General features: G+C 48.8%; 14 protein-coding genes across 14 annotated transcripts; 8 read left to right on the top strand and 6 right to left on the bottom strand.

Annotated features, from left to right (window-relative positions):
• Positions 1-418: 418 nt before the first annotated feature.
• Positions 419-1,131, top strand: N7503_008329 (cupin domain-containing protein; the record flags this gene model as incomplete). The annotated part of the gene is made up of 3 exons (XM_057067876.1): positions 419-775; positions 827-892; positions 967-1,131. 3 exons carry the CDS (start codon positions 419-421, stop codon positions 1,129-1,131), a joined length of 588 nt encoding a protein of 195 aa, XP_056918731.1.
• A 74-nt stretch (positions 1,132-1,205) lies between these two features.
• On the bottom strand, positions 1,206-1,964 carry N7503_008328 (S1 family serine peptidase; the record flags this gene model as incomplete). Its single annotated transcript, XM_057067875.1, has 1 exon — positions 1,206-1,964. The coding sequence occupies one exon, from the start codon at positions 1,962-1,964 to the stop codon at positions 1,206-1,208; it is 759 nt and encodes a 252-aa protein (XP_056918730.1).
• Positions 1,965-4,549: 2,585 nt separating this feature from the next.
• Positions 4,550-5,073, bottom strand: N7503_008327 (uncharacterized protein; the record flags this gene model as incomplete). The annotated part of the gene is made up of 3 exons (XM_057067874.1): positions 4,550-4,603; positions 4,655-4,888; positions 4,945-5,073. 3 exons carry the CDS (start codon positions 5,071-5,073, stop codon positions 4,550-4,552), a joined length of 417 nt encoding a protein of 138 aa, XP_056918729.1.
• A 922-nt stretch (positions 5,074-5,995) lies between these two features.
• Positions 5,996-6,913, bottom strand: N7503_008326 (NmrA/HSCARG family protein; the record flags this gene model as incomplete). Its single annotated transcript, XM_057067873.1, has 1 exon — positions 5,996-6,913. One exon carries the CDS (start codon positions 6,911-6,913, stop codon positions 5,996-5,998), a length of 918 nt encoding a protein of 305 aa, XP_056918728.1.
• A 615-nt stretch (positions 6,914-7,528) lies between these two features.
• N7503_008325 (uncharacterized protein) lies at positions 7,529-8,544 on the top strand (the record flags this gene model as incomplete). Its single annotated transcript, XM_057067872.1, has 2 exons — positions 7,529-7,811; positions 7,862-8,544. The coding sequence occupies 2 exons, from the start codon at positions 7,529-7,531 to the stop codon at positions 8,542-8,544; spliced, it is 966 nt and encodes a 321-aa protein (XP_056918727.1).
• A 749-nt stretch (positions 8,545-9,293) lies between these two features.
• Positions 9,294-10,884, top strand: N7503_008324 (uncharacterized protein; the record flags this gene model as incomplete). Its single annotated transcript, XM_057067871.1, has 4 exons — positions 9,294-9,675; positions 9,735-10,081; positions 10,132-10,584; positions 10,639-10,884. 4 exons carry the CDS (start codon positions 9,294-9,296, stop codon positions 10,882-10,884), a joined length of 1,428 nt encoding a protein of 475 aa, XP_056918726.1.
• A 122-nt stretch (positions 10,885-11,006) lies between these two features.
• N7503_008323 (aromatic alcohol reductase) lies at positions 11,007-11,918 on the bottom strand (the record flags this gene model as incomplete). Its single annotated transcript, XM_057067870.1, has 1 exon — positions 11,007-11,918. The coding sequence occupies one exon, from the start codon at positions 11,916-11,918 to the stop codon at positions 11,007-11,009; it is 912 nt and encodes a 303-aa protein (XP_056918725.1).
• A 1,212-nt stretch (positions 11,919-13,130) lies between these two features.
• N7503_008322 (Zn(II)2Cys6 transcription factor) lies at positions 13,131-14,707 on the top strand (the record flags this gene model as incomplete). The annotated part of the gene is made up of 3 exons (XM_057067869.1): positions 13,131-13,167; positions 13,225-13,485; positions 13,545-14,707. 3 exons carry the CDS (start codon positions 13,131-13,133, stop codon positions 14,705-14,707), a joined length of 1,461 nt encoding a protein of 486 aa, XP_056918724.1.
• Positions 14,708-17,112: 2,405 nt separating this feature from the next.
• N7503_008321 (homeobox domain-containing protein) lies at positions 17,113-18,724 on the top strand (the record flags this gene model as incomplete). Its single annotated transcript, XM_057067868.1, has 2 exons — positions 17,113-17,429; positions 17,485-18,724. 2 exons carry the CDS (start codon positions 17,113-17,115, stop codon positions 18,722-18,724), a joined length of 1,557 nt encoding a protein of 518 aa, XP_056918723.1.
• Position 18,725: 1 nt separating this feature from the next.
• N7503_008320 (transcriptional regulator family: Homeodomain) lies at positions 18,726-18,971 on the top strand (the record flags this gene model as incomplete). The annotated part of the gene is made up of 1 exon (XM_057067867.1): positions 18,726-18,971. One exon carries the CDS (start codon positions 18,726-18,728, stop codon positions 18,969-18,971), a length of 246 nt encoding a protein of 81 aa, XP_056918722.1.
• A 1,087-nt stretch (positions 18,972-20,058) lies between these two features.
• N7503_008319 (phosphatidylglycerophosphatase) lies at positions 20,059-20,814 on the bottom strand (the record flags this gene model as incomplete). The annotated part of the gene is made up of 1 exon (XM_057067866.1): positions 20,059-20,814. One exon carries the CDS (start codon positions 20,812-20,814, stop codon positions 20,059-20,061), a length of 756 nt encoding a protein of 251 aa, XP_056918721.1.
• A 286-nt stretch (positions 20,815-21,100) lies between these two features.
• On the top strand, positions 21,101-22,112 carry N7503_008318 (putative small nuclear ribonucleoprotein SmD3). The gene is made up of 4 exons (XM_057067865.1): positions 21,101-21,243; positions 21,346-21,406; positions 21,532-21,661; positions 21,788-22,112. Exons 1-4 carry the CDS (start codon positions 21,187-21,189, stop codon positions 21,891-21,893), a joined length of 354 nt encoding a protein of 117 aa, XP_056918720.1. The 5' UTR covers positions 21,101-21,186; the 3' UTR covers positions 21,894-22,112.
• A 370-nt stretch (positions 22,113-22,482) lies between these two features.
• Positions 22,483-23,890, top strand: N7503_008317 (adaptin-binding domain-containing protein; the record flags this gene model as incomplete). The annotated part of the gene is made up of 3 exons (XM_057067864.1): positions 22,483-23,350; positions 23,427-23,759; positions 23,811-23,890. 3 exons carry the CDS (start codon positions 22,483-22,485, stop codon positions 23,888-23,890), a joined length of 1,281 nt encoding a protein of 426 aa, XP_056918719.1.
• Positions 23,891-24,150: 260 nt separating this feature from the next.
• N7503_008316 (protein tyrosine phosphatase-like domain-containing protein) lies at positions 24,151-24,849 on the bottom strand (the record flags this gene model as incomplete). The annotated part of the gene is made up of 1 exon (XM_057067863.1): positions 24,151-24,849. The coding sequence occupies one exon, from the start codon at positions 24,847-24,849 to the stop codon at positions 24,151-24,153; it is 699 nt and encodes a 232-aa protein (XP_056918718.1).
• Positions 24,850-26,837: the final 1,988 nt, after the last annotated feature.

Raw genomic sequence — 26,837 nt, 5'->3', positions numbered from 1 at the left:
ACTTTTACTGAGACAAGACTGCTTTGGCAGTATGTCTGATTTTTCTGCACTAAATAGATATTCTCATTTGGTGCGTATGCCATTGTGGTGCCGATAATCTTATCACCCATTCGAAGCATGGTCACCTATCGGGAGAGAACCCGAGCTCATACTCGGAATCGCACCCGGTCTTTCATCATTTAATACCTTTTCCCCGCAGTCTCCTGAGATTAGACAGTCCAACGGAACAAGATATTATTATTCCTCCAGGCCGACTGCCGAAGTCAGACCCCGCACTCTATGCACATTCCTGTCAGCTGTCAACCTCCGCATATACAGAGCAGCGTATAAAACCATCGTGAAAGGCTCACACTTTGAATTCATCTTGATTTTCTCTGTTCCCCTCGAGACTCAAGTCCAAAAAGAAAACACGCCCTTCATGATACTCAACCAGGTTCACCCAGAGACATTGAAGATTCCACCAACGGCCCACTCGCCAAACTCAAAGTTTCCCGTTCTTGCCTATCGCAATGCTCTGATAGATATAACCCTCGAGAGTGCACTCGCAGCCTTTGAGCAAAGCGAATGGAAGAAAGGAGGTCACTGGAAGATTGGAAAGGAAAAGCTAGCAGCTACGCCTCATTACCATGCAGCGACACACGAGGCACATACAGTGTTACACGGACGTGCGACCTATTTCCTCGGAAAATCATCTCTAGACCCGGAAACCGATACCAAAGGAGACCCTGTCGGTTTGCAATTTACCGTTAACGTTGGAGATGTATTTGTATTCCCGGTCAGACTACCCGAGATGCTATGGAATCGCTCTTGTTGCTGATCAAGATAGGCTGGTGTGACGCACTTTGTCATAGATACCGAGAATGACTACGAGATTCTGGGATTTTACTCTCTGGTAGGTGAACTTGACTGAACGATATGCATTTCGTAATCAGGTGTTAGATGGCGCGACTGAGACGGTTATGTTAGAACGCAAAAAATTCTATTGACGAGCCATATGACATGGAATACGCATTGGACTCTGTGGAGGAGACAGATGAGAAACGCAAGAGGTGTGAACTTGTCCCAGTACCAGTTCATGATCCGATTTATGGTAAGGAAGGACCAATGATCCAGATTTGGAACAGCGTTTAGGTGGGAGTATCTATGAATGATTCAATAGCCTCGGCTATCCTACCATTATGTAGTATTTCGTCTTTCCGAGGAATCTAGACATCTAGAACGGCCCCCTGAATCCAATCAAGATAAGCTGCGGTGCTCGCATAAACACCTTGTCGGTCGTGTTTCCCACATCCAAAGCCCCACGAAACAATTCCTACCTGCTTCTTGGAGCTAACATCAACAAGTGGACCACCGCTGTCTCCCTGGCAAGCATCCTTTCCTCCAAATTTGGCACCAGCACAGATCATGGAGTCATCAACTTCATGGCGATCCGCATATTCCTTCGCGCATTTCTCGTGGTCAACAATGTCGACGTACGCGACTAAGAGGTTTGAGGGAATAGAAGAGCCTCCATGGGAGGTACTCCCCCAGCCAGTGACAGAGCACCTAGTTCCCACCTGCGGCGTATCGTCCGACGAGGATGGAAGTTCCACGGCCGAGATGGTAGACCCAAAGTCTAGGCTCGAGGCCAACTTGAGGACAGCGATGTCATTCTTGATTGTTTTCGCGTCGTACTCCGAGTGTTGCGTGACACTAGCCACCTCGACCAGCTTCCCACCCGAGCTGTGCTGGTTTGAACCCGCCCGAATCCTCAGGCGATCTGCGGTTAGCCCATCCACGCAATGAGCGGCAGTTAGGATATGATCTTTATCGATGATAGATCCACCGCATTTATGGGCGCTGGTTTGAACGGAAACTTGGTAGGGGAATTGTCCTTTTGCGGCTACGGATCCACCGACAATGGCTTCCTCAGCAATGGCAAATCCTGCGATGGATAGCAGGGCAGTGGAAAGGACGAGTCTCATGATTGGCAGTATGTAGTGAGTGAAAAGTTGCACGAATGCATGGCTGGAGTTTTGAGAGAGCGGAATATTTATAAGGGCCAACATCGAGTCCCCAACAGTAAACAAGATTTCCTGATCTGCAAATTTACACGGTACAGTGTCTTAGATCGATCGATTTCATAGGTTGGCGCAGCTCATTCTTCATGCTAAGATTGAGGATAAGATCCACATAATCAATAGTATCTGTGATCTACGATACAAAGGCGCATAAAGATCGAGGCACAATGCACCGATTTTGGCGCTATTGGTGCCCTGCAGAATTGATCGCCGATCTAAGGTATTTTATGTCGATGATCGACATTCCACATCCGCAGGTCGACCCACTCCGAGCTGAACCAAACCCCTGGATATATCAACATACACAATGAAATTCCATAGCACATCGTGGAGAAGTATTGCAATCGCAGATCCAAGGCCATAGAGAATGTGAATCGGCATGATTTGATCCAAAATGGGGATAACTCCTTCGTCTACTCTGTAGCGTCAGAAGATGACATCCAGGCACGGAGTACGGAGCAGAGGTTCCTTAAAGAACTGCCCCTCTCGGAAGAACGATCCAGCCAAACCCCAAAAGTCAGCAAAGAATGCGTGCATGGTGATCTGCGACTAGTACTTTGCGTACAACTTTGCGTGCATAACACTAGTAATTGCCCACATACTATAGTATTGGCGATGCATATCACATCGCACCACATGAATTTCCCAGTAGTATGATAGATAGGCATGCTCGAGAATTGTCTCGGGATTTGAAAATTTCTGCAGATTAGATACCGCCATAGTCAGAGCAGTATCCACAGTGAATGGCTCGCGCATATGTATTGTTTGTCTGCTGATCATTGACATGGTACCAAGGTTGCACACAATGTCAGTCATGGAATATAAATGCCTGCTTATACCTCCCACAATATCAAGACAACATCTGTTTCAAACTGTTTTAGATCACCTCACTAATCATATTCAACATCGTCCCGTATCAAGATGCTCGTCCACTCTCTAACTTCCTTACTCCGCTTGGCTCCCTTGCGACATTGGCTCAAGTACAGACCAGTTTCGTTCAAAATGTCAACGACATCACAAAAGTCTACGAGGAAGGCACGCAGTTGTTCACAAGGGGCCATTCTGCTCAGACTCGGTACATTAGGGTCAAATTCTACATTTATCAGGCCTATGAGAAGACATCCTACGCCTACAGTCAACTGCGATTCGGGGACAACTACCATGGCTTGGTATGGAAGAAATGCTCTAGTTCCTCGAGCATCTATCTCTTGATGACCTTACCTCTCTTAAATAGAGAATTAGGTCTTGCTCTGCTGTTGCGAATGCATTTAATCAAGTAATTTATGACCCTCACATCTATTTCTCAACGCCTCTAACAGATATCTTCCAATCAGACTGAGGCTTCTGGACTTGACTTTTTCGACATTTTCACTGGTCAAGCTTTCGCGTGCTCCCAGACTTCAAAGACGAATCAGAAAAGGTCGGATCTCAAGCTAGGCGACTTTCTATACCGGTCGTACGATTTCTGGACCGTGACTTTCTCCCAAAGTCAAATAAATGACTCTCTAACTGACCGGTAACCACCAAGATGTATCACGATCGGTTTTTGGAGAGATGCCAAAATGAGAGAGAAGCCGTATGCTCATTCGAAGTCGCTTATGATCCTCTGTATGAAAGGATTCAGAAGGCGCATCATTATTTCAACCACATTGACGAATACTGTGCCCAATTCGAGTCTTGATGACCCATCGGTACATATTTTGGGTACGCCCCGTATCTTCTTGGGATAGATGTAGACCACCCAGGGAACCTGATAGGGAACGAATGAGAAATCGTGATATCAAGAAGGAAAAGAACGTCGGAAATGAGCCAGGCCACGGCCAGTTCTTGACGTTTCATTTATTTTATGGGAAAGCTTTTGCATCTTTGGGCTACTCCTACCTCAACCGTGTGCGAATTATGCCCCCTTTTACTTTTATCAGTCAATATGAAATGTTAGTGCTACACATCACCCAGCATGGCACCAAGCGGCTGGGCTCTCTGAAGCGTAAAAATGTATATTCTCTTAGATACGGTATGGTTCTAACCGCCCTGATAGCTGTAGCCAGCTCGGCATTTAACACGAGGGTTTCAGATAGTGCCGATGCACTGCTCAATCACAGCACCGTTGCATTGTCATATAAGAAGAGAGTAGGCTCTGTGGAGGAGACAGATGAGAAACGCAAGAGGTGTGAACTTGTCCCTGTACCAGTTCATGATCCGATTTATGGTAAGGAAGGACCAATGATCCGAAATAGGAACAGCTTTTAGGTGGGAGTATCTACGAATGATGGAATAGCCTCGGCTATCCTACCAGAATTTATGTAGTAATATTTTTTCCGGACTGAATAAAGGCTGAAGTGAAAGATGTATTTGAAATTGCATTAAATCATTGACGGTCTTATGTAATCTAAACTTATATCCGGCATAATAACAGATACAAAAGGAAGACAATATCCATGTACAAAGCCGCATCATATACCTTGATAGGAGGGCATGATGTTATGTACTTAAGAAATGACAATGGTCTGGTTCAGAGTCTCCATGTCTGGGTACAAGCCGGCCTGATGGATGATTAGTACAGTGAAAGCAGATCTCAGTAAAATAACACTTACTCCGACAAGAGTCGCATGGGCGACGTTGACCTGAGCATTTCCTGCACTGAATGAGGAGGGAACAGTGACAGTGAAGTTCTGGTAAGGAGGCAAGTAGGTCTCGTGGTACACAGGGTCAAACTTTCCGTTGTAAACCACTGTGCCCATAACCTCGTCGGCGGGATGGCAGCTACCACTGCCACAAGAGGCGAAACCGATTGCGACGGCCATTTCCTCGGAATTGGTCAAAGAGTTCTAGATGCTTGATTAGAAAGAGGATCTTGAAAAACTGGACGGCGATGTCAACATACGGGACGCTGAACCTGAACAATGATATCACTGCCGGCGGCGACCGTCTGGCCAGCCTTAGGAAGCCCGATCGCAGCATTCTGGGCAAGAGCAAGACCAGCAAACGCAGCGAGGGAGAAAAGGAACTGCATGATGATAATTAAATGCAAGTAGCGAAAGTAATTGTACTGGAGAAGATAGAAGTTGAATGATATTGAGATGAACGAGAGTGAAGTTGATATTTTGGATGAGATATAACGGTAGAATATGGGGTTTTTATGCCCAGGAACCCCAGGACCCTGCCTTGATTTTTCCAAGGGTCAAGGTAGGAAGGTTTCAAAGCAAGTATGGTTGAGAGGTGGTGATTCGCCAAGTCTCGCAGATCTCGGTAAGATGTCTCGGTAAGATGCAAGAAGGCCCCCCAAATTTCAGTTAGACGTGGATCTTGCACCCCTTGGTTACACCAATCAGTCCATTCAGGGTCCTTGCAGTGCCACTGATTCCATTAATTGATTACCAACGCTAGGAACGTGAACACTCATTGGAATTAGACTTGACTTTGGCCCAGTGCCGGGTGGCCTGAAGCCAAGCACGTTTATCCAGTAGCGGCAGCGAACGGGAGTGGCGGGTAAGCTAAATTTTAAGCCACATTGCGGAGTATGACTCCGGATCGGTATACGAGCCTTGCGCCACGATCGTTTTAGATGTTCGCCGTCGGCTATTTTTAAGCTGTCATCTGAGCCATCCGGCAGTTCATCTAATATGCCTGAATAGGTATGAGTTTCGCGCTCACTCAGCTTACCAGGGAAGTCTCGGGAGAGCCGTAGATCACCGGGGATTCTCCGAGAAGATGCATTAGGTGCGAGTTGGTGGCATGGTGGGCAATCAAGGAAGGAGAATTATTTGAAGTCTTTTCGCGTCAGCCACGCCGTGGATCACGTTAGTTAACAAGTACCTATGCACTTTTTTCAGATTCTGTGGAGATTGAAGCTTGTGAATGTCTAACCATTTAAGATTCCGGAAGAACTATTCAAAGAAATGCCAATGGTAATCTTGATAATACTTTCTCAATATTTACATGTATGTCGCATCTACCCGCTCCTTTTCTCGCTCTAGAAATCCAGCGAAGGTCCCCAGGTCGATTCCCCATTTTTGCACGTTCTCCATATCAACAAACAATGATATATCGCGCATCACCTTTTGTGGACCCAGAGTCGGATTTTTTGGAAGTTGATCGGTGATTTGCTCCTCAGACAAGAAGACCGCTTGAACATCCTTCCTAGTGGCCGTCGATAGATCCTTCACTATATCCTCGACCGTCATCATCTGTGACACAGTCTCGATCTCCTGATGATTGAATTTGGCTGGCTCAAGGATAGCAGCAGTGGCAAATTTGCCAATATCGTTAGGGTCAATCATCGGAACAAGAGTTTCCGGGAGAAAGGCAGTCGTAAATTTGCCTGTTTCAACGAGGCCCTGATACATTCGAACCAGTGGGTTTAAGAAGTTGGACATGAAATTCCCGGGACGCAGGATGGTCCACGTTTCGAATCCGGCGGCTTTGACTTCTTTTTCGACTGCTTGTTTTCCGAGAAGAAGCATGCCTATTATGCCGGTGGGAGTCCAGTGGGGTAGTCCTTCGGGGTTGTTGGTTGCCAAGGCGCTGGTGTAGATAACGTGTTTGATGCCAGTTTGTTTAGCGACCGAGAGAATCTTTCGAGCTTGGTCAAGCTCGCCGGTGGGCTTCGTAAAGTCGGGTAGTACATTGAGGAAGAGGCTGGTACAATTGACCATGGCCATTTTGAGGCATTCTTCATCGTTGAAGTCGCCCTCGGTCAAAGATACACCAAGGGAGATCAGGTGTTGGGCTTCGGTGGAGTTGATGTTTCGAGTGATAGCGTTGACGCTAATGTCTTTGCCGACAAGTTGGTTTGCTAGGGCGCCACCTTGAGTACCGGTCGCACCGCAGACAAAAACAGACTTTGAAACCATGATTGCGAATGGAGATGATGAATTGGATTGATGGTAAATTGTGATCTTACAGTCTAAAGAAGGTGAATGATGGCTTTTTAAATGCTTCCAGCAACCTAAGTAGGCTCTGTTGATACTGGATGGATGGCATATCTCGTGTTCAGCGCGTGAAGTTCCGTATGTAGGCGTGGAATTCCAAGCGTAGATGGCGGAACTCCCCATCACCTTAAATGACAAGTCTCTCCTGATTGGTCAAGAGTTGATAAAGATCCACTTCGGATTGCGGAATTCCGTAAGCTAAACCGTAAACGAGTCTTAGCTTGCGTGGATGACCGCCGTGCTTTCCACTCCACCCGCCCATAGCCCATCATGGCGTATGAGTCGATCCCCTTGCCGCGGCGGAAGTCCTGTGAAGCATGCAAGACCGCAAAACGGCGTTGTGACCTCGGTCTCCCGGCTTGCTCCCGATGTATCCACCGGGATGTGGCTTGCGTCTATCCGTGGCGACAGCCCTGTGAGACTTTGTCCGAGGCCCCTCCACTAATTAATATTCCGGGTGATCTTCAAGAGACTTTCAATACAACTTGCCAAATCCAGCCAAGCCGGGATGTATACCCCCAACCCGCCTTTCCAGTCATGACAGGCGTAGTGGATTCACTGCCGAGTTACCACAATCAATGGTCTCAATTTTCTGAAATTTCTATGGAGCTGCCTGATCGAGAGGTTAATGTGGGCCCCAATTTCGACCTTACTATACCAAGAGCAAGACATCGAAGGCCCTTGCCAGAGGTAATTGCGAACAATCTTCAATTCGCAATCGACATTATAGAACAGTCACCTAGAAATATGGTCCTTGAAAATCAAACTCCATGGTGTCACCGCAAACTCTATCAAAATTATATGCCAAGGGCAATGCAGGGTAAGTCCTCGGTGAATGCGTATTTGGAGCTTCTCATTAATGCCACTTAGATGCTTTCGCTTGCTGCTCTCTATATATGTCCAAGAATGAGACAAACGCAGCAGTTATAATGGCCCTATTCGATGCAAGAATAATAGACCTTATATCAACCCCCGAACCAACTACTACTATTGAAATACTTGCACGGGTCCACGCTTTGCTTTTATATCAAGTCATGCGACTATTCGATGGCGACATCCGCTCTCAAGCGACAGCAGGCGCCCTTTTCACATCGCTCGAGTCTTCCGTTCTGACCCTTTTGAGCCACCTATATCTTCCACTCCCATCAGACTCCGTGGAACCAACGCCGCTATCCATCGATGCTGTCCACGACTTTTGGGACTCCTGGATCCTCCAAGAATCCGCCCGCAGAACCGTTCTGCTCGCATTTTTCTTTATGCAAATATACAAAGTGCTTCAGGGCACTCCTAACCTGGTCTGCGATGGGAAACTCGGCATCCAGCATTCCTGGTATCTATCATCCCACCTTTGGAACGCTCGGAGTGCTTTTGATTTCGCTGTGGCGTGGGCAGAGAAGCCACATTATATCGTGGGCAATCTGGACTTCTCTTGGGTCCTGACTAGTGCACAGCCAGATGATCTGGATATGTTTGGCAAAATGATATTAGCTACTCTATTAGGGATTGATACGACTAAGACGTGGTTTCATAGGAGGGGGGCTATATTCCCATAAACAATACATGCAATATTAGGTACCTGCACCTGCTTTGAAACAAAGACAGGCCAACTCACGAAGTACCAGCTCATTATGAAGTCATCAAATATAGTTGCCTCAATCCAAGAAGATGCCAAACCCTCACTCATTTAGTAATCACGATGGAAATTGGACTTGGATCCAACCAAGGATTTAACTTTCCACGGAGAGACACATGTGAAGTAACTCGGTCCAGAACCAGATGTACCTCAATGCGGGCACCAACTGAATCCTACCTGCAGGTCGGTTTTTGGGTCAAATCACATTCCGGTTATCGGGCGCATCGACCAATCACAGGAACCGACACATTTCTATATGGCTGATAAGTTTCAATTCCACGCGATGTAGTCGAGAGTATCAAGGTTACTTTGTCTCTTATCGTCAGTGATGACGACCAACAACGTTGTTGATAGAAGTGGGTCCGACAAAGATTTCCTCTTTTGGTTTAGTAACCGCGATAAGACATCCACGGATGCTCGTGCGGCTCCCGATTGACCGTTTTTTATATGGAAAGAGCGAATCAGTGTGGTCAGTTTGGTGGGATGTCGTGATACAGTTAATCATTGAGGAGAAATGATGCACTGTGGCAACGCAGGACTGGGGAGAGGTCTATAAAGTCGAGCCTTCCCTTCCCGCATTCTTACACTTGATCCCTCATCAATTCTCCTTCATATGATTTGGACATATTCCTATCTTGAGATCTTATAAACATTCTGTGAGCCTACAATATGGGTGACTACGAGCCAGAAGTAGCCGACTTGCCTACGGCGCAGATCACTGAAGCCAAGGGGGCTCTGAATGGGGTCTCCAATGGTGATAGTGGTGTTCTTTACCGCCAACTTCGCCAGACACCTCTCAACATTGTCAGCGGTAGGGGAAGTTACCTCATCACAGATACCGGATTGGAAATTCTAGATGCCACTTGCGGCGCTGCGGTGTCCTGCCTAGGACACAACGATAAGCGGGTACACGAGGCCATCCAAGAGCAACTACAGAAGGTATCCTACTGCTATTCCGTATTCTTCACCAACAGTGCGATGGAAAGACTTTCCAAATTCTTGGTCGATTCAACTGGAGGCAAGATGTCTCGAGCATTCATTACGGCTTCAGGTAAGCCATGGACGTTCACCTCTTTAATTTGCTGCTCTAACCTTTAATTATTTCCATAGGCACCGAAGCTGTGGAAGCTTCTTTGAAGATGGCAGTTCAGTATTTCATGGAGCTGCCCACACCTCAGCCCCAACGAGTCAATTTTGTCGCTCGCAAGCAATCATATCACGGCAACACTCTCGGCTCACTATCGGTGGGTCATCATGTCGGCCGCAGAGCTCTTTTTGAGAAGATTCTAGCGAAGAATGTCTCACATGTCTCTCAATGTTACCCATACCGAGATATGAAACCAGATGAGACAGTTGAAAGCTACGTTGGCAGGCTTGCTCAAGAGCTGGAAGATGAGTTTCAAAGACTCGGACCCGATACAGTCTGTGCTTTTGTCGCGGAGACAATGGCCGGTGCTGTGAGTGACCCCATGTGAGGTCTCGAAGCTTTATCTAACAGCTTTATTAGACATTGGGATGCATGCCTCCGCTCCCTGGTTATTTGAAAGCCATGAAGGAAGTATGCCAGCGTCACGGTGCGTTGCTCATCTTGGATGAGGTAATGTCGGGTATGGGCCGTACTGGAACCCTGCACGCTTGGGAGCAGGAGGATGTCGTTCCCGATCTTCAAACTATTGCGAAAGGCCTCGGCGGTGGATACGCCCCTATTGCTGGTCTTCTGATTAACCAGCATGTTGTCGATACATTGACGAAGGGTACTGGGGCATTCGCTCACAGCCTGACCTACCAAGGCCATCCGGTTTCCTGCGCAGCTGCTTATCGGGTGCAGAAGATTATTCAGGAAGATAACCTTCTTCCTAACGTACTTGAGATGGGCGCCTACCTAAGCCAATTACTGCACGAGAAACTTGATGACCACCCCCATGTTGGCGATATTCGCGGACGAGGGCTCTTTTGGGCTGTATGTGAACTCTTTTTCATCCCCTCTGCTGGGTCTATACTAATGATGGCATAGATTGAATTTGTGAAAGATAAACAAACTAAAGAGCCTTATCCGCCATCACAGGGTGTGGCTTGGGCTGTTCATGCATCCGGACTGAAGCCGGAGCATGCTATCTCCTTCATCCCTGGCAATGGCGGAATAGACGGTATCAATGGCGACCATGTCTGCTTGGCCCCTGCCTATAACACTACTCGGGCAGAGATTGAATTGATTGTTGATCGTGTGACTCAAGTTATTCAGGACGTTTTGGGTCAATAGGCAAACAGGGAAGTTGCTGGTTCATTCTAGTCTGCTCAAATGGGAAATATGAAGATTATAGCTTGGAAGATAGTATTAGTACGACGTCCGAGTATCCAGAATATAGTTTATTATAACATACTTCAACCAATAATACTCTTAATCTTCTTCTCCAAATCCTCCTCGCTGTATGCCTTTAGACCGACGACATCATTGTCGAGTCCAGGTGTCTGCTCATTCAAATCTGAGCCATACGCAGATCCACCGAAGATAGCAACCTTCAGGAAACCCGGGACAAAAACACCAGGATTTGGCTGCTCCTTCTGCATCTCAGCCATCATAGCAGCATTTAAATCCGCAATAGACCCCTCTTTCCTTGTCCAGGCCGACCCCGTCACTTTTTCCAGACTGCTCAAGAGCTTGTTCTGGGTGAGATTCGCACCTTCAACGAAGATCGCCCGATTCTTAGTCTGCTCAGGGTTCTTCAAAACACCAACAACGACCGACCCAAGGTCGGCCAAGCAAGTCGTTGAGAACGTATTGTCTCCACCATCATAAATTGTCATCTCGCGGTTTTTGATGTCTGCAAATAGGCCACCAGCGAGGCAGAAATCAAACAAGGGTCCATGAACGATTAAAGAATATGACAGACTCGGGTGCTGTGCCACCTTCTGTTCCAGAGCTTTCTGGAACGCAACTTTGCCCTGAAAGATTGGGATTTCTGACATCTTTGAGACGTAGGTATTAGAGCCGAACTCGCTGGGCAGGAATCTGGACACGCCTGCCTCAATGGCGGCGTCAACGATTGCGGGCTGGAATTCCAGTCCTGGACCACTGAGGACTGAGATCACGGCGTCGATTCCTTGGAAGGCAGAAACGAGGCTTTCATGAGAAGCATAGTCGACTGTGACGTTCTTCACTGTTGCCGGGAAAGCAGCCTGTTTGCCGGCCCGGACGAGTGCTGTTACCTCAAAGGCGGATGACAGAAGAGACTCGATTATGGGCCCGCCAAGGGAACCTGAGCCTCCGGCGATTGCAACGGTTTTAATAGCCATTTTGGTCAGACTTGAATGGCGGCGGTGTAGTGTGGAGGGTCAACAAACACTTATTGTATGTTTCAGCGACCGTTGCGTTTCGGCGACTTTGCCTTGAAATGACAAAGCTAGAAAGAGAGTATATAATTCGAGTTATGGATAGATGTCCACAGGGTCCTAGCCAGATTATTAGCGGGGATTTTTTATGGAAGATTGGAGATAGTGGGTCTGGCCATTTGCCTCGGTCCAACCACAGCAGGAAGCAGGGTTTGCCGTCACCAGAAGAATGAGTCCTTTGCTACTTGTTGGGTTGTCCCCTAAGACTCCTGGAGGTTCCCACGGAATAGCTAGTGTCATTGGTCTTTCGAACGAGAGCCATCGTGTAATTCCAAGGTTGGCAGGTCTAACGATCATTGGTCATTTGGTGTCTTAGACAGCCCTGGAGGCTTCATGTGCATATGGATACGTCTGACAGGTGATATTAGGTATCACTTATCAAGCGAAAGACAGGGATATTAGAGGATTTACGTACCTCCAACCGGGCGAATTTCCATTGGTAAGACCCGTGAATTGCTGCCGGGATAAATCAATTGCGGGTTATTAGAAGGGTGAAGCACAACGAAGAATCAATTGTAGGAAAACAGATCAAAGTCGTCTCCAAGATTGGCTCCGGGGTAATCATGCAAAAGTGGAAAGGTACAGTAATATCTTTCGCCTTTCCCGTCTGTTGTATGCACTTAGCATATACTGTAGTATCTGTTAGACGGTATGGGGAGAAGTGTGGGCCTCGACAAATATATTTTTGGAAAGAGCACAAACATTCCAAGGTCCGAGGAAATCCTGACATACATAGGTGCAATCTGTCGCCCGAAAGCAGCTATGAATTTCCAGAATTATCATATTCCAATGTGTACTTGCAATTAGAGATACCTTGGAAAGTAATATTGGATCATCCATGGCCCATGAATAATCATGAGTTTTGTTTCACCTGTATAGAACACAGGGGTCTCTGGTGAGATAACGAAAGGATTGCGATCAACCAAGTACCAGGCTTCTATATACCTGGACGCCTTGGTGACATCTCTGCTGCTCTCATTCGATTGGACATACATCATGTGACCGTGGTGTCGCGATAAGCGGGGAAGCGAAGATACCCTCGATCGGTTCATGAGCTTAATAATATCATCCATTTGCGAGTATAGTCACTGTGTCATATATTCTCCTAATCACGGAATGCCCGGCGGGGGACGCTTTTCACGATCGCGCACCGGTAACAGAAGCCCATCCTAAACTGATCTGCCGCTTCACTAACACAGCGCATCGGCAGGGTGTCTTTCGTGTCGGACCAGACACAATAAATGTGATGAGATAAAGCCAAGTTGCTCTTTCTGCTCTACAAGGGGCCTTGATTGTCAATGGCCGTCGGGGTTGAAATGGGTTCAAAAGTCCCAGCTCACCTTATCAAGACCCAGGTCTCGATACAGAGATACGGAGAATATCGATGATACCAGGCAGCTCAGCCTGCCTCCATCTCTCTTCGAGAATAGTCCATTTGATTCTGATGAAGAGAAATTGGCATGGGAATATTGTATGAGCTCGATGTCAACAACAGCCACATGCAGCCTAGACAGCTAACTTCTTTCCCAGATGTGAGACTGGTCTCGTCAAATGTCCCTGCATTGGACGGACCAGATAATCCCTACCGGCACCTATCATTTGTCGCACTATCATCCCCTATCTTGCGTGAGACAATCGTCTGCATAGCCACGGAACACATGCTGAACTTTGGCATGGGCAGTGTATCGAGCGCCGCACAATGCCAGCAGCGAATGCTACGCACTATAGGCCAGAATCTCCAATTGGTCACTCGTCCAGGTACCTGTGTGACCAAAGATGTTGCAACAACAGGCACAAGCATGGTAGACCACGAAGCTCTGCTCACAGCCGTTGTATTACAGGGCGTTGTTATCGCGCAGTCGGAAGATGGCGTTCTAGAACCCCATATGCGATGCGCCTCGTTTCTCATGGAGTCGTTAGACTACTTTCGCCACATACCACATTCTGCTCTCATGCGAATGACCGTGCAGCGGTTTGCCATGGTTGATCTTATGCTGGCATTCTCGCGGCAGCGGAAACCGTATGCACCACGGGACTTCATGCTCTTTCGGCCCGATACAGAGAGATGGGATCAGTCGGAGCCGTCGTTCCACAAAATGACTGGCTGTCCCCAGCCACTGATGTGCTTCATGGTACATATCGCACACTTGGCGTGCGATATGGAACAACGAATGGAAAATGATGTCCCAATCGACGACTTACTTACACAGGCATATGGCCTGGAGAGCGAGCTCCGTTTATGGGGTGCACAATATACAGAGCCCATTCCAGATGACTGTGTGCGCCCACCCTTGGACATCCTGACGGAGTGTTTCTACTGGAGTTCGCATCTCTTACTTGCACGACGTGTGTTTCGTGATCCAACACGCTCACCCCGGGTCCAACATCTAGCACATACTTGTTTTCGTCTTATGGATCAACTTTCGACAGGCTGTGGACCTGACTCATCTCTTCCCCAACCTTTCTACCTTGCTGCGCGTGAGGCAATCACTTTGGCAGACCGGGACTGGGTGCGACAAAAACATGAGTCGATGACGGCGTATTATCGGGAGCAGCAACGGAATATGGCAATGCGGTTGACGGAACAGGTTTGGGAGATTATAGATCAGACCGAGTTGAACAGTTTAGCGATTTCTCGTGCGGAAAAGCGGATCAAGACACTGGACGAACAGTCTTGCCTATTCATTTTTTGATTCGGATCCAAGGGTCATGTTCTAAATATACCTCTTGGCGGTGGCAATTGCTGCTGTTAAATGGGGCTGAAGTGCAGAGCTTGAATGGACACCCACTGCTATCTTGTAAATGCATGTCATAAGTCAGACAGACTTGTCAATCATCATGTCTGTAGCACAAATAATGAAACTTTTACGCGAGATATGCACGGAGTAGTGATGGCGTAATGTCTGACTGGGTTCGTATTGTACTCGTATAGCGACGCTAGTCCCAAACAGGCAACTCACCAGAAGGCCGGTTTACCGCCAAAAATAGCGCGGTGGATTTTGACCAGCCTCGACCCCTGGATCCAAGAATGATGATTCATTGCGACCAGGATCCAGGGTCGCACACATGTAGTCCCCCTTGACAACCTGGGATGTTCAATTCCAATCCTCACCTGGGTAAAACTCTACAGCAACCTGATACAGTTGATGATACAGTTCATGTCTCGGCACTCCCATCGGATGTGACGGAAGAACGCAATGGCGCACGGGGATCCAAGTGTGACGTGCGCTGCAGGCTATAGCAAGAAAAGAGAGCATCCCCCGTTCTCCATGGTGGTCTCGGTCAGATCGGACCAATGGAGACCTGCAGAGAAAACGCGCACGGAACATTTCCCAGAAGAAACCAGAACTGGTCAGGCCCGCCCGGTCAGCCAGGTAGAGTAAGTATGAAAAGACAGGGTGCGCCCTGAATTGTACAGTCTAGGACTGAACCACTGTCCAACGTTGTGGTCTGGAAGGACCTGTCATGGACCCCAAGACCAATCATACGGGTGTCTGGGGCGGGTACCTGAATCTTCCCTTTTGGTGACAGTCCACAGACAGCACACAGCACTCAGGGCACCGTGGGGCCACAGACTTTAAGTATACGCTGATTGGTGGATGGTCGTTGGAGTAGCCCCTGGAACCGTGGGTGGTCAACGGTGGCGCTAACTGGAGCCGTGGCTGAGATGTTCTCGAATCAGGGGCAAGTGGTTTTCCCCTCCAGGAACTGGAGTCTGCACATTCTGTTGCGACTATTGAACACTAGGACTTAGAATAAACCGGACTCCGAGGCATTCGCGTACGAAAATCATGTTAGTACTGTTTGGGTATCTGTTTTCTCACCACGACGCGTAGACATATCACAAATATCCGGCGTTTCAGATCTTCGCGGATCTCACGTGGTTGCCGTTCGGCGGCATTTGGTGACGATCAGGGCATGAGTTTGGGTTGGGTTTCTTAATAGATATTATCCCGTTCCTGGGGATCGACTGGTCTGGTTCCCTCAACGCCACGAGACTCCATAAGTCTGTCAAGCACCTGGACCGTGGCTTTCCCTGGTTCTGGACAATCGGTAAGTTCCGTCGTACAGCACACAATGGCAAAAGTGGGACAAGTCTCTTGTGCGATGGCTGACCGAGTAAGGAGATAGCGCATGCAAAACCCCTCTTTCTGGGTACAAGAGGCTCAGAGTCAATCACATCGCTCCGTCCGAAGAATTTGGTTTTGGCTGTATGCAGCCCGACGCAGGGGCCAAACCTGAATGCCTTCGCCCCTTTTTATGGTACTGAAGAATAGCTAGAATTCAGAAGGAATAAGGATTCTAAGGTAGTAAAGCGACGTAAATGTATATCGGTCATGGGAGCGGTCGGAAGCGACGAGCCCCACGGATGCCAATAGTAGGTGTTTGGTTTACCTGGTGTGGTTCCTGGTTCCCGGCGTAGTCAGCATCTCCTGATTTCCCTTCCAAACTTCGTCTTCCCTCCTCTTCTTGTTCTGTGTGTGTCTTCCATTTTTCTTCCTTTCTTTTTGCCAGGTCGTTCGTTTCATTCTTTCACGACGACCCATATCGCTCTTTCTGCCTCCCACCTTCGTTTCGAACGGCTTTTTCTCCCCTCCTTTGAAGACCCCGTTCCTCGTTGATCGATTCAACTTGGGTATTTGCGATTCCACCAGCCAACCTCATTCGTTTGATCGAGTCATTGCTGGGAAAATCTCCCTTGCCCTTCTATCTGTGCTGCATAGGCCAGCCTTTTTATTTCTATACCTTGACCCAGGACGCCTCTGCGACGCGCCCTTACCACCCAACCACCCCCGTTTCTGACGTGGATCATCGAACGCGATTTGATATCATCCCTACGCCAGAGCGCTTTCATTCGTTTTTGGATTCTTTCTCTCGCGCTTGAAGCTGCTCCAAGAGAACATCATTTGGAAGACTATCAGTCATTTCTGCACCCACCTCTCTCCACCTGTCGGCCGGATCGTCACGCACCATCTTTTCTAGAGGATAGAAAAGATACTTATAACCGCAATCCACCCAAAACCAACCTATCGGAATATTTGATCAACTTTGCCAACTCGCCTTTTACGTCCGGATTTCCTGTCAACCGCATTACAAGATGTCGTTTAGTGAAACCCCCGACCCAACGGGCGCGCCCACAACAGGATCATCTTCGCCCCCAAACTCGACCCCTTCGCCCTCGACTTCGAGTGCTACCACGGCTCCGTCTTCAAGTGCCTCGCGCCGACCACCCCGTAAGAGCACTTTGACTCAACAGCAAAAGAACAACAAGCGTCAACGTGCGACCCAAGACCAACTCGTCCTTCTCGAGGTCGAATTTAACAAGAACCCGACCCCCACTGCTGCCACCCGCGAACGAATTGCACAAGATATCAACATGACGGAACGTTCGGTTCAGATTTGGTTCCAGAATCGGTAGGGTTTGCTGCTAGCTTGAAATGAGATTGAAAGCATACTGACTGAGAATTAGTCGTGCCAAAATTAAGATGCTCGCCAAGAAAAGTATCGAGACCGGCGAAGGCTGTGATTCGATTCCCGAGTCAATGCGCCATTACCTTGCGATGCAATTCGATCCCAACAAGCCCGGAACCCGTGACCCCTTTGGACGCTCAGCCGGATACCCAAGCCCTGGCATGTATGCTAACGAGGCCAATCCTTCCGGCAAAGTCGTCATCTCGCATTTCACTTGTCGATCCTTGACAATTGGTAGCTGGCGGCGCATTGGACAAAACGCGATGGACCTGGTCATTTTCTACTCGCCTGACAAGGCCTGCATGACATACTATATCAACAACGACTCAGCCGGTTATAAGATCGAATACCCATTCGCACATATCAAGAACATCACCTTGGAAACTGGAGACCCAAACCCCGGGCCGAACGGTCAACCACCCCGGCCTGGTGGATTGGTAGTGGAGCTTAACCGCCCACCTATGTTCTACATGGATTCTTCCAACTCCGGGGGTTTCTACCAATGTGGCGATTTCACTGAGGAGCAGCAAGCGAGCCAGATCATGATTCATCACCTAGGAGGCCATCCCAAGGTGCTGAGTGTGCAGCTCGCCAAGCTTGTGTCTTTGGAATCTTTCCAGAACCGTCTGGCATACGGCAACAGTAGCAGCAACTTTGCTGTGCCTACAGCGATGTCTCCGCCTTTCATCCAGCGCCCTGCTTCCCAGCCCAATCACTTTGCGCCACCGGCCTATATGAATCTCTACCAAGATCACAACCACTTGGGTTTCAATATGCCTGCTGCTCGCGGACACAAACGCCAGCGCAGTCGCTCCGTGCCAGTAGCAGTTGACATCTCCACATTGCAAGGCCCCATGAGTTCGTTCCACATGCCGCAGACTCCAGCCCCGTACAACCCTGCTGAAGCTGGAATCTATGCCCCAGTCCCACAATCTGCGCATGCTCTTCCTACTGACTTGCGCATTGACACCGATGGTTATGGACTGGACTTCCGCACTAATCCCATGTCTGCCACGACCACCGCATCGCCTTCCGAGTTTGCTAGCCCCTCGATGTTCAGCAGCGCTGGACAGGGCGAGTCAACTCCTGTTGCCAGCATGCCTCAGTTCAACGTACCTCAATTTGTTTCCACAGGCCCGTCTGACTCATCGACTGTTGGCTCCCACGCAACATCGCCCTACTCCGGTGTAAGCCCTGCCGATCCCATGATTGCGAATCACTCGCCCCCCCTTGTCTAATATGTCTCATTCTTCGTCTGACATGTATGGATTCTCGCACGATCAGCAGTCGGGTTTTGTTGAGGACGGACTTTCTATGAACGACATGTACCCAAAGCACAACACCAATTATGCGATTTCGCACGAAGGACCCAGCTTTGAATTGCCGATGCATGGCATGTCAGGTCATGGTTCTCCAGCCTTGGGTGATTACTCACATGGAATGGTCAATCTGGATGAAATCAACTCGCAGGGATTGCCCTCCTGAGTTTAAGATCTAGCATTGGCTTTATTTACTTACTCTTTGATGTTTCACGGCCTTTGGAGTCCTTGCGGCGCTATGTTGATGGGTTTTGATCTCCATCTCGGAAATTCCTCGTTGTCCTGGGTCTGTTAGGGTCAACGTTGGTATGAATACATGCCGCCATGATCGATTTGCCTGGAGCAACTTCGCGTCTCGCTGGCGATGGCCGGGAAAGCAATTCCGATTGGACTGATTGCTGTTTCTTTTTTATTGCGTGACATATATCCCTTCTGTTTATGCGTTGTTTGTATTAATACCCTTTCCATTCTGGGGCCGGTCCTGAAGCGATTTGTGATTTTTCTGCTTCTTTTTCTCAATTCTGATGGAATCCCGGATGTTTCGGTTGATTCCTGATTCTTCTTTTTTTTTCTTTCTTCCCTGGCCCACCATTTCTACTTTTGATTTTTTTTTTGATCTGGCAAGCCAGGGTCCTTTTTTTACGTGGTTATGCCAAACAGACCGACTTGGGCGGAGACACCCTCTTGACTCCAACTTTTCTTTTCCTTTTCTGTGTTTGAGTTTTTGTGTTATCGATGATGGGTCTGACCATCAAAAGATTTAGTTGGGCTTTTCTACCCATCATCAAATGGTCATTCTCATCGTGAGTTTAGAACCAGTCCTCACACAACGACCTGTCGGCACCTGTTTGTGTTTGATGAAACCAGCGCTGCTCCGGGTGGTCAGCAGAATTGAAATATTCTGTTCGTGCCTTCCTAGGAGATTAAAACTAGCGCTGGTCTGGCGGTAAACGACGAGTGGGAGATTGCGCTAGGCTCTGAATTAACTCTTTTTTTGTCATCATTGTTCTCGTAATTGTCGTAAATCCAACTAGAGTCCTTACAGTTCTTCACTTCCGACAAATATTCCTTTGCATCGTCTGATCGAAGATCTGGTCATATTTACAGTGTACGGCAAATAGGTGTACTGTGGATCTATATCCCAAACTCTATATTCACAAATATTATACGAGTCACCTATCTACTTGACTATATTCTACATTAAAAACCATCCCATTATAACCCTCCATCAGCTCTTCCTCAAATTCGAAGCCTTATTCCCAACCCCTAGGCTTTGGCGCCCTGAGCCCCCTGCTCTCCCTCAAGTACTTCTCAATCCAAACCTCCATCTTCTCCAAAAGATTCCTATCAGGCTTCCCCTCCTCACCAACCTCAAAGACACCCTCCTTACACCAAACACTCCAAGAGCCCATCAATCCCGCCATAATGACATCTGTTCCCAACCGATCTCCCACGACCGCAATCTCACTCGGCGAACTAATCACCTCTCGTTCCCGGAACCACTGCACAACCTCATCGCCACAGAAAGGCTTCTTTTCCGTGCCAGCCGGTAGCCTGAAAACGGGGATCTTGAGATGAGCAAGCTGGCTTTCTAGCGATTGCACTTCTGAGTCGTAGTTTGGGTGGCTGCCGGCGCGGTTGGAGACGATTAGGATTGCATTTGGGTTGGTTGTCTGGTTGAAGGGGCTTGTGGGGGAGTTGCGGAGTTCGGAGAGTTTTGTGAGGATCTTTGGTGGAAATGTGGTTGTTTTTGGGGGGCAGAGGGTGTTGTCTTTGTCCAGAACTAGGGCGCGGATTGTTGGGGGTTTGGGTGGTGTTTGTTGTTGCTTTTCGGGGTTGGTGGTCTGGGAGGATGGGAGGTGTGAATTGATGAGGTGGGGGCCCAGGTCTTCGGGGAGGTGAGTGAATGTTGGGATGGTGAGATGAGGGAGGAATTGCGAGGGTTGCTTGAGAAGAGTTTGGACGGCGTAATTGAAGCCGCGGAGGTTGGAGTTGGGAGAGCCGGCCATTGTGAAGTAGGGTATTTGGATTTGTAATGATTTCCGATTCAAATTCGTTGTATATTTTCAGTAATCGCTATTGCTATTGCAGTACCATGAGCGTGGTGGAGCCGCTGTGAGAATATGTGGTCGCGGTCTGGAATTTTATAGGGAAGAAACACCCAAAGCGGAAAGGAGGAAGCTTAGCCGCAAAACTCACCTCGCGACCTCCGCCATCTCCACCACCGTCTTACCATCCCGCCAACCACCACCACCGCTTTGCTCGTCCAGGCTTGAAACAACGAGCCTATTACCGAGCTGAACCCTGCGATTGTCTTTGACATATATCTTCGCCACTACTCCTAATCCGATTCTCCTCCCCGCGTCGCACATTCCGTCAAGATGGGCAAGCTCACTAGCACCATCGGTATCCCAATCAAGCTTCTGAACGAGGCACAGGTGCGTTCCAATTGTTTCGACTGGTCTCCTCTCTGGATAGCGATAGAATAATCCTGGCTTAGGGGAGACTGGGTGCTGGCAGGGTGCTAATATTGTTCTCAGGGCCATGTCGTGACACTCGAGATCACATCCGGCGTCGTCTACCGAGGGAAGCTGTTGGAAGGTGCGTAATATTGTGTGCTGTTATGCGAAGAGAGGCTGCAGAGCAAGCTGCTCCTCAATTGATGGCAGCACTGGCTCAACACCCCCAATACCATGAACAGGCCGCTGACTTTTTGTTTCCTACAGCCGAGGACAACATGAACGTCCAGCTCAAGGATATCACCGTTACTGCTCGCGATGGCCGTGTCTCGCATCTCGACCAGGTCTACATTCGGGGAAGTCATGTGCGATTCTTCATTGTGCCGGATATGTTGAGGTACGTTTGGTTGATTATCACCACACCACTATCGATATTACCCCGAACATGGCAATCTTGTTTGGTTCAAGAACAGGACTTTCTATTATACGCCTTTCGAATATTTGCTGACTTATCCTACTTTAGAAACGCTCCTATGTTCCGCTCACGAGGACAGCGCGGACGCGGTGTTGGTCTGGCCCGTGGTAAGGCCACTGTGCAGCGTGCCCGTGCCGGTGGCCGTGGTCGGTAAATTAGCGATGCATGGAGATACAAGAGCGCAGTGTTAAAGACCTGGCGGATTCTAGTGGTTGGCGTTCGTCTTTTGTTTTCTTTGGTTCGTTATGGGAAAAATTCTCAGGCTTTCTTTCCATCTTGCTGGGTCTGGAATCTCGGCATTCCATGATGACTCGTGTATCTCTCACGAATGACTACCTGGCGCATATATTACATATCCTGAAGATTTCAGCTGCCTTGGGTGTCAGTATGGTCAACGTAGGTTCGGTAGTCGCAGTGGCATCTACTGTGAGATCAAAGCTTCAAATGAAGAGTAGAAATGACTGATAAGATCCTACTTACTACAAATACAATGTTCAAAGCAAAGTTAGCTCATATGGACATCATAGTTACATGTAACGTGGGTGGATAAACAATTTCGGGGACGATGTGATCTCCGCAACTTTTTCTCTCCATGCGGGGGACCAGGTCTCAACTCTTCACACGTCTCCGCGCTCCAGCCATTACGTCCTCAAACACGTCCTGATACTCAGGTATACACACTTCGACTCTAAAGAATTGGATAGGCGCATCAATAGTTACGATCAACCCTCTCACCTTTCGCCATGGCCTCCAAAGCCTCCCCCGCAATCCCCTCCAAGCCAAAAGTGAAGCAAATCACGAACTCACGCCGCCTCCTAATCCTCGCACCGCCAGTACAATCTGTCTCAATCATTCCTCCTCTCTTACTCGCACTCACCGAAGTCCCAGTACACGACCTCCCACAACAAGAACAATCCCCTCCAGCCGAAGCATCATCGTCAACTACCCCGCCAAAAGACGAAGACACTACCTCTCCCGTACCACCAGACACAACAACCTCGTTCGCAGGCTACACAACCCACAGTCCTCTCCGCCTAAACACAAAATACTACTCAGCCGAGATCCCAATATGGGTTGACGAAGTCCCTTTCCCTGGAAACGAGGAAACAACCCCATCCCAGACATCTACCGATGCCAGCGTACAACAATGGCGCACGGAATTCCTTAGTGATGAGGCTGAGGTCGTCCGTGATGCCGTCGGTGCACTACTAGTCTGCGTTAGGAACCCAAGTGAGACGGATCCTCGTCCTGGTTCTGATCCTGCTTCGCGCGCCGACGTGCGCGCGGTACTGGATCTCATGCGTGATATCGGGGCTGTGAAGGAGCGCATTGATGAGGAGCGTGGGGGTATAGGCGGTGATGTCTCTGGTATATTTGTTCTAGTTGGGGCAGCGAAGAGTGACATGCCGGGATCTACATCTACGTCTGCTGGTGCTTGTGATTCCGATGAGATGGGATTGGGCCTTGATGATGACGATTTGGGAACTGAGGACGTGCCGTTTTCTGCTTCTTGGTGGGAGGACATTTTGTTTGACTTGGGGTGTATTGGGTGGGAGGTTGTTGAGTGGGATCCGAAGGGACAGGGTGAGATGACGAAGAATAAATTTGGAGGTATGTTTCCCGCCTTGTATACTTCCGACCACGCTTGGGGCGGATTATTTTGTGGATAAATGCTAATATTCAGAAGAGTATGAGGGCATGCCGCGCATCAAGGAGGTACTGGAAACACACGACTGGACTGGACCTGGGGAATCGCGTGATCCAGATGCGGACCAGGAGCTGGATTTTGACTTCGATGATGATCTCGAGGCCGGATTGCTGAGTGGTAGCAAATCACGTACCCGCGGTTTCGGGCAGGAAGTCCAAGAGTTGGAGCGCGAGATGCTCGGTTTGCGCATGGCGATTGAGCATGGTGGCGATGATGGCGACGAAGGAGACTTTGGCGACTTTGAGGATGGGGATGATGAAATCAAGGTTGAGTCTATGGAGGGCCTTATGATGCGTGTACAGGCTATCAAAGGTATGTTGGGTTACACTGCTGAGAAGCTTAGTTATACTGACAAGATTGCAGATATGGGTGCTGATTTGCCAGAAAATGAGCGGAAGAAGTTTGCAGCGCAAGCTATCAATGCTCTCATGCGGGAAATGTGAGGCAATCGCATCTCTAGGAATTGACTAATGACAGATGAGAGTGGACACGCTCTAAGGATAGTCATGATTGATTTATAGCTATCAAGCATATATTGAAGTCTTCCTTCGTCGTTATGTATGCTTTTTCTGTCTTGGCCCAGCGAGCTGGACACCATATCTATATAATTAAGAATAAAGTTTTTGAGCCTCGAGACCTCCACCACCGTAAGCCCCATGGCACCACATTAAACCGATGAGCTTCCATTCCAGTCTGAGACCATCTAATCAGCGCGCTGCTTGCCACGCATGACCTTGCGACGCTGCGCAATCATGTGCGTGTAAAGGATATAAGAACCAGGCACATAAATAGCCAGAATGGCAACAAGACCCCAGTAAAGCAAAGGACTAATATCCCCAGCCGGACCCAGCGACAAGTAAACGAGCGTGCATTCACTCGAAATGCCAATAGGGTACAACACGTAGAAAGTGTTATACCGCAACCAAGTCCACCACTTCGGTACCTCATTTCCGGACAGGGTAATGGCAAAGAATCCATAACGAATGATCTCAGTAATTCCCCATGCACTCATACAACCAAGGTAGGCATAGTCACCCAGCTGGGTGGTAGACGCGCCGACGATCTGTCCGCCGAATGGAACCATAATTCCCCAAACGAGAAGCAGACGGCTTGCGACTTGCATTGCAGTTGTGAAGAAAGGAGCGCGCACGAGCCTGAGCAGGCTGTGAAGGATTTCGAGGGTCGCGATGGATTGCGTTGCGAGGAGGTATGGCGAGAAGCTTTGGCCGAAGACTGCATTTAGGGTGTTGCTGGCGAAGTGGCCGGGAACCAGTGAAGCTGTGTAGGCGACACAGAAGCCCCATGCTGCAAGGTTAAATGCATTGTAAATGAAGAGGTAGGCTCTTGTGATGCCTGAAGGGCCGGACGAGCGCGGTTTAGCCGCGGTTGAGGGTGAGGGCATTGCGATGGTTGGGTTTTATTTTGAGCCCAAAGATGAAATGATAGCGACCTTTGGGTTGAGCTTCAAAATCGTGCTGGATGTTCAGCGAAGGTAATTGATGGGGGCGCGAGTGGGCGCTGTAGGCGTTGAGTTGTTGAAATGTTGAATCTGGAATCGAAAAGGGACCTCGGATGTTTACATAAGCAGTTCTAGAAGACCCCTCGAAGCCTCAGGGTTGTGGGGTGCTTTTGTCAGTCCGATCACTGGATCTCTTGGAGGCTCCAGCTGTCAGATCAGTGATTAGTGTGTCATCTCTCTGTTTGCTTTCGCGGCGCCGAATATATCCCGTACGAGTGTGGCTTGTGGGTCAGGACCGAGTATACGGCTGTGTTGGGGATAGTGACTTTCTACTATTGAATCTAGTGCCGAACTCGCAGGACTGGTTCCAGCGAACTGCAGGTACCGGCAACCAAACGGAAGGCTTCCTTGGAAGTTCTTCTGTAGACCCCATGTTGTCGAGAGGCGTTATCACCCACTTGGGGCTGGCGCTAAGAGGCACACAAGCCCCGTTTTCCTATGAAAAAGAGCAAACATTGCCGGGGGCCCCCCATTTTGGGCATCACTGGCGAATTGCTGAGGGGCAACTTCCATATTTTAGACTCGTGAGACTTGTTGTGACAGCTGTAGTCAGCTACCTGGTCAGCGCAAGTCATCATGACCACATCCACTTGATATTCCAGGTTGTCGATGCTGAGTCTGATGTACCATCTGCTAGCAAAACAATTCCCTGTCAAACCACTTTGGGCCGGAGTCCGACTGTCGTACGAGCTTATGCACCGTGATATCATGAGATGAGCCGATGATTTCACACTGCATTGGCCCTAGGCTAAGGCACGGAGTACAGAGGACGTACTTGGTGCCAAGCCGACTAGCTTCGGCATTGAAATCCGTAGTAGGCATGAGCCTGTATGTACCCTGGTTATACACCCAGGTAAGATGTGGGGTTCTGCACATGGCACGATCGCTAAGAATATAGCGACTTGGCCTGAAAGAGATCCAGATACAATCCATGGGTGGCCGTGCCAAGCACTCCGTAAGTGACGCGTATTTTTGAACCACAGAAGAAACATGACATCAGAGGCTGTGAAATGTGGATGATAGCTCCACCATGATGTAATGGCTAATATACCACACCATGATTGGTGGATGACCACTTGGGCCAACCACTTCACACGCAAAACCAGGAGAAAGCCACCAGAGGCACGAATGCCCCCATCTGCTATATAAACAAAAGAGGTGACTACGCTTCGTGCAAAAGACGATGCTTTTGTTTTTCGAATCGTCTCAACTACACTGCATCCTCAATGCCGATTCAATTGATGCTTTCCTATCCCAACACCAAGGGGGATGAATTGACGATTCTAATGCCTTAGGTCTGCCATTTTTGTTGCCCACCTAAACATCGTCATCGGTGACAGCATAATTTCTCGTGTCTTAGCCCCAAATCTCCCCTAACACCCCCTCTCGCTTTCACAATTCGAGTGTCTAACGGAGTCCAGGGTTGTCGGTACGTCAGATTCCTCGGGATTCCTGCCACATACCAGCGCCAGATACAGGGGAGAAAGGGTATTTTTGGCTGGTTAGCGACACATGGTTCCGGTCCCCGAGGGCCCAGACCTTCCCACATCCATACAATCCGGTTGCAGAGCAATGCATTGATCTGTACGAACTGTACTCGAACTGTACTCGAACTGTACACGAGACAGAAAGTCATGAGAGAATGGAGCCCGGACTATTTCCCCCTCTCTGGCGATTGGCAGCCCAACGGGGCCCCTTATTTCTGCGGACCATGGCCGACCCTATCTATTTTTTCTTTTTTTTCCCCATTTTTTTTCTCCCTACCTGCCTTGTCGGTCTCACCAGATAACATTCAGAGTGGAGAGGATCCACGCTGGAATGGCTTGATTAATCTATTGATGTCGAACAAAACTGAAGATGATATTGTCCAC

Source organism: Penicillium pulvis (assembly GCF_028828015.1).
Source record: "Penicillium pulvis strain IBT 33274 chromosome Unknown contig_7_segment1_segment0, whole genome shotgun sequence".
Classification (NCBI taxonomy): domain Eukaryota; kingdom Fungi; phylum Ascomycota; class Eurotiomycetes; order Eurotiales; family Aspergillaceae; genus Penicillium; species Penicillium pulvis.
This window is presented reverse-complemented; position numbering and strand designations above follow the sequence as displayed.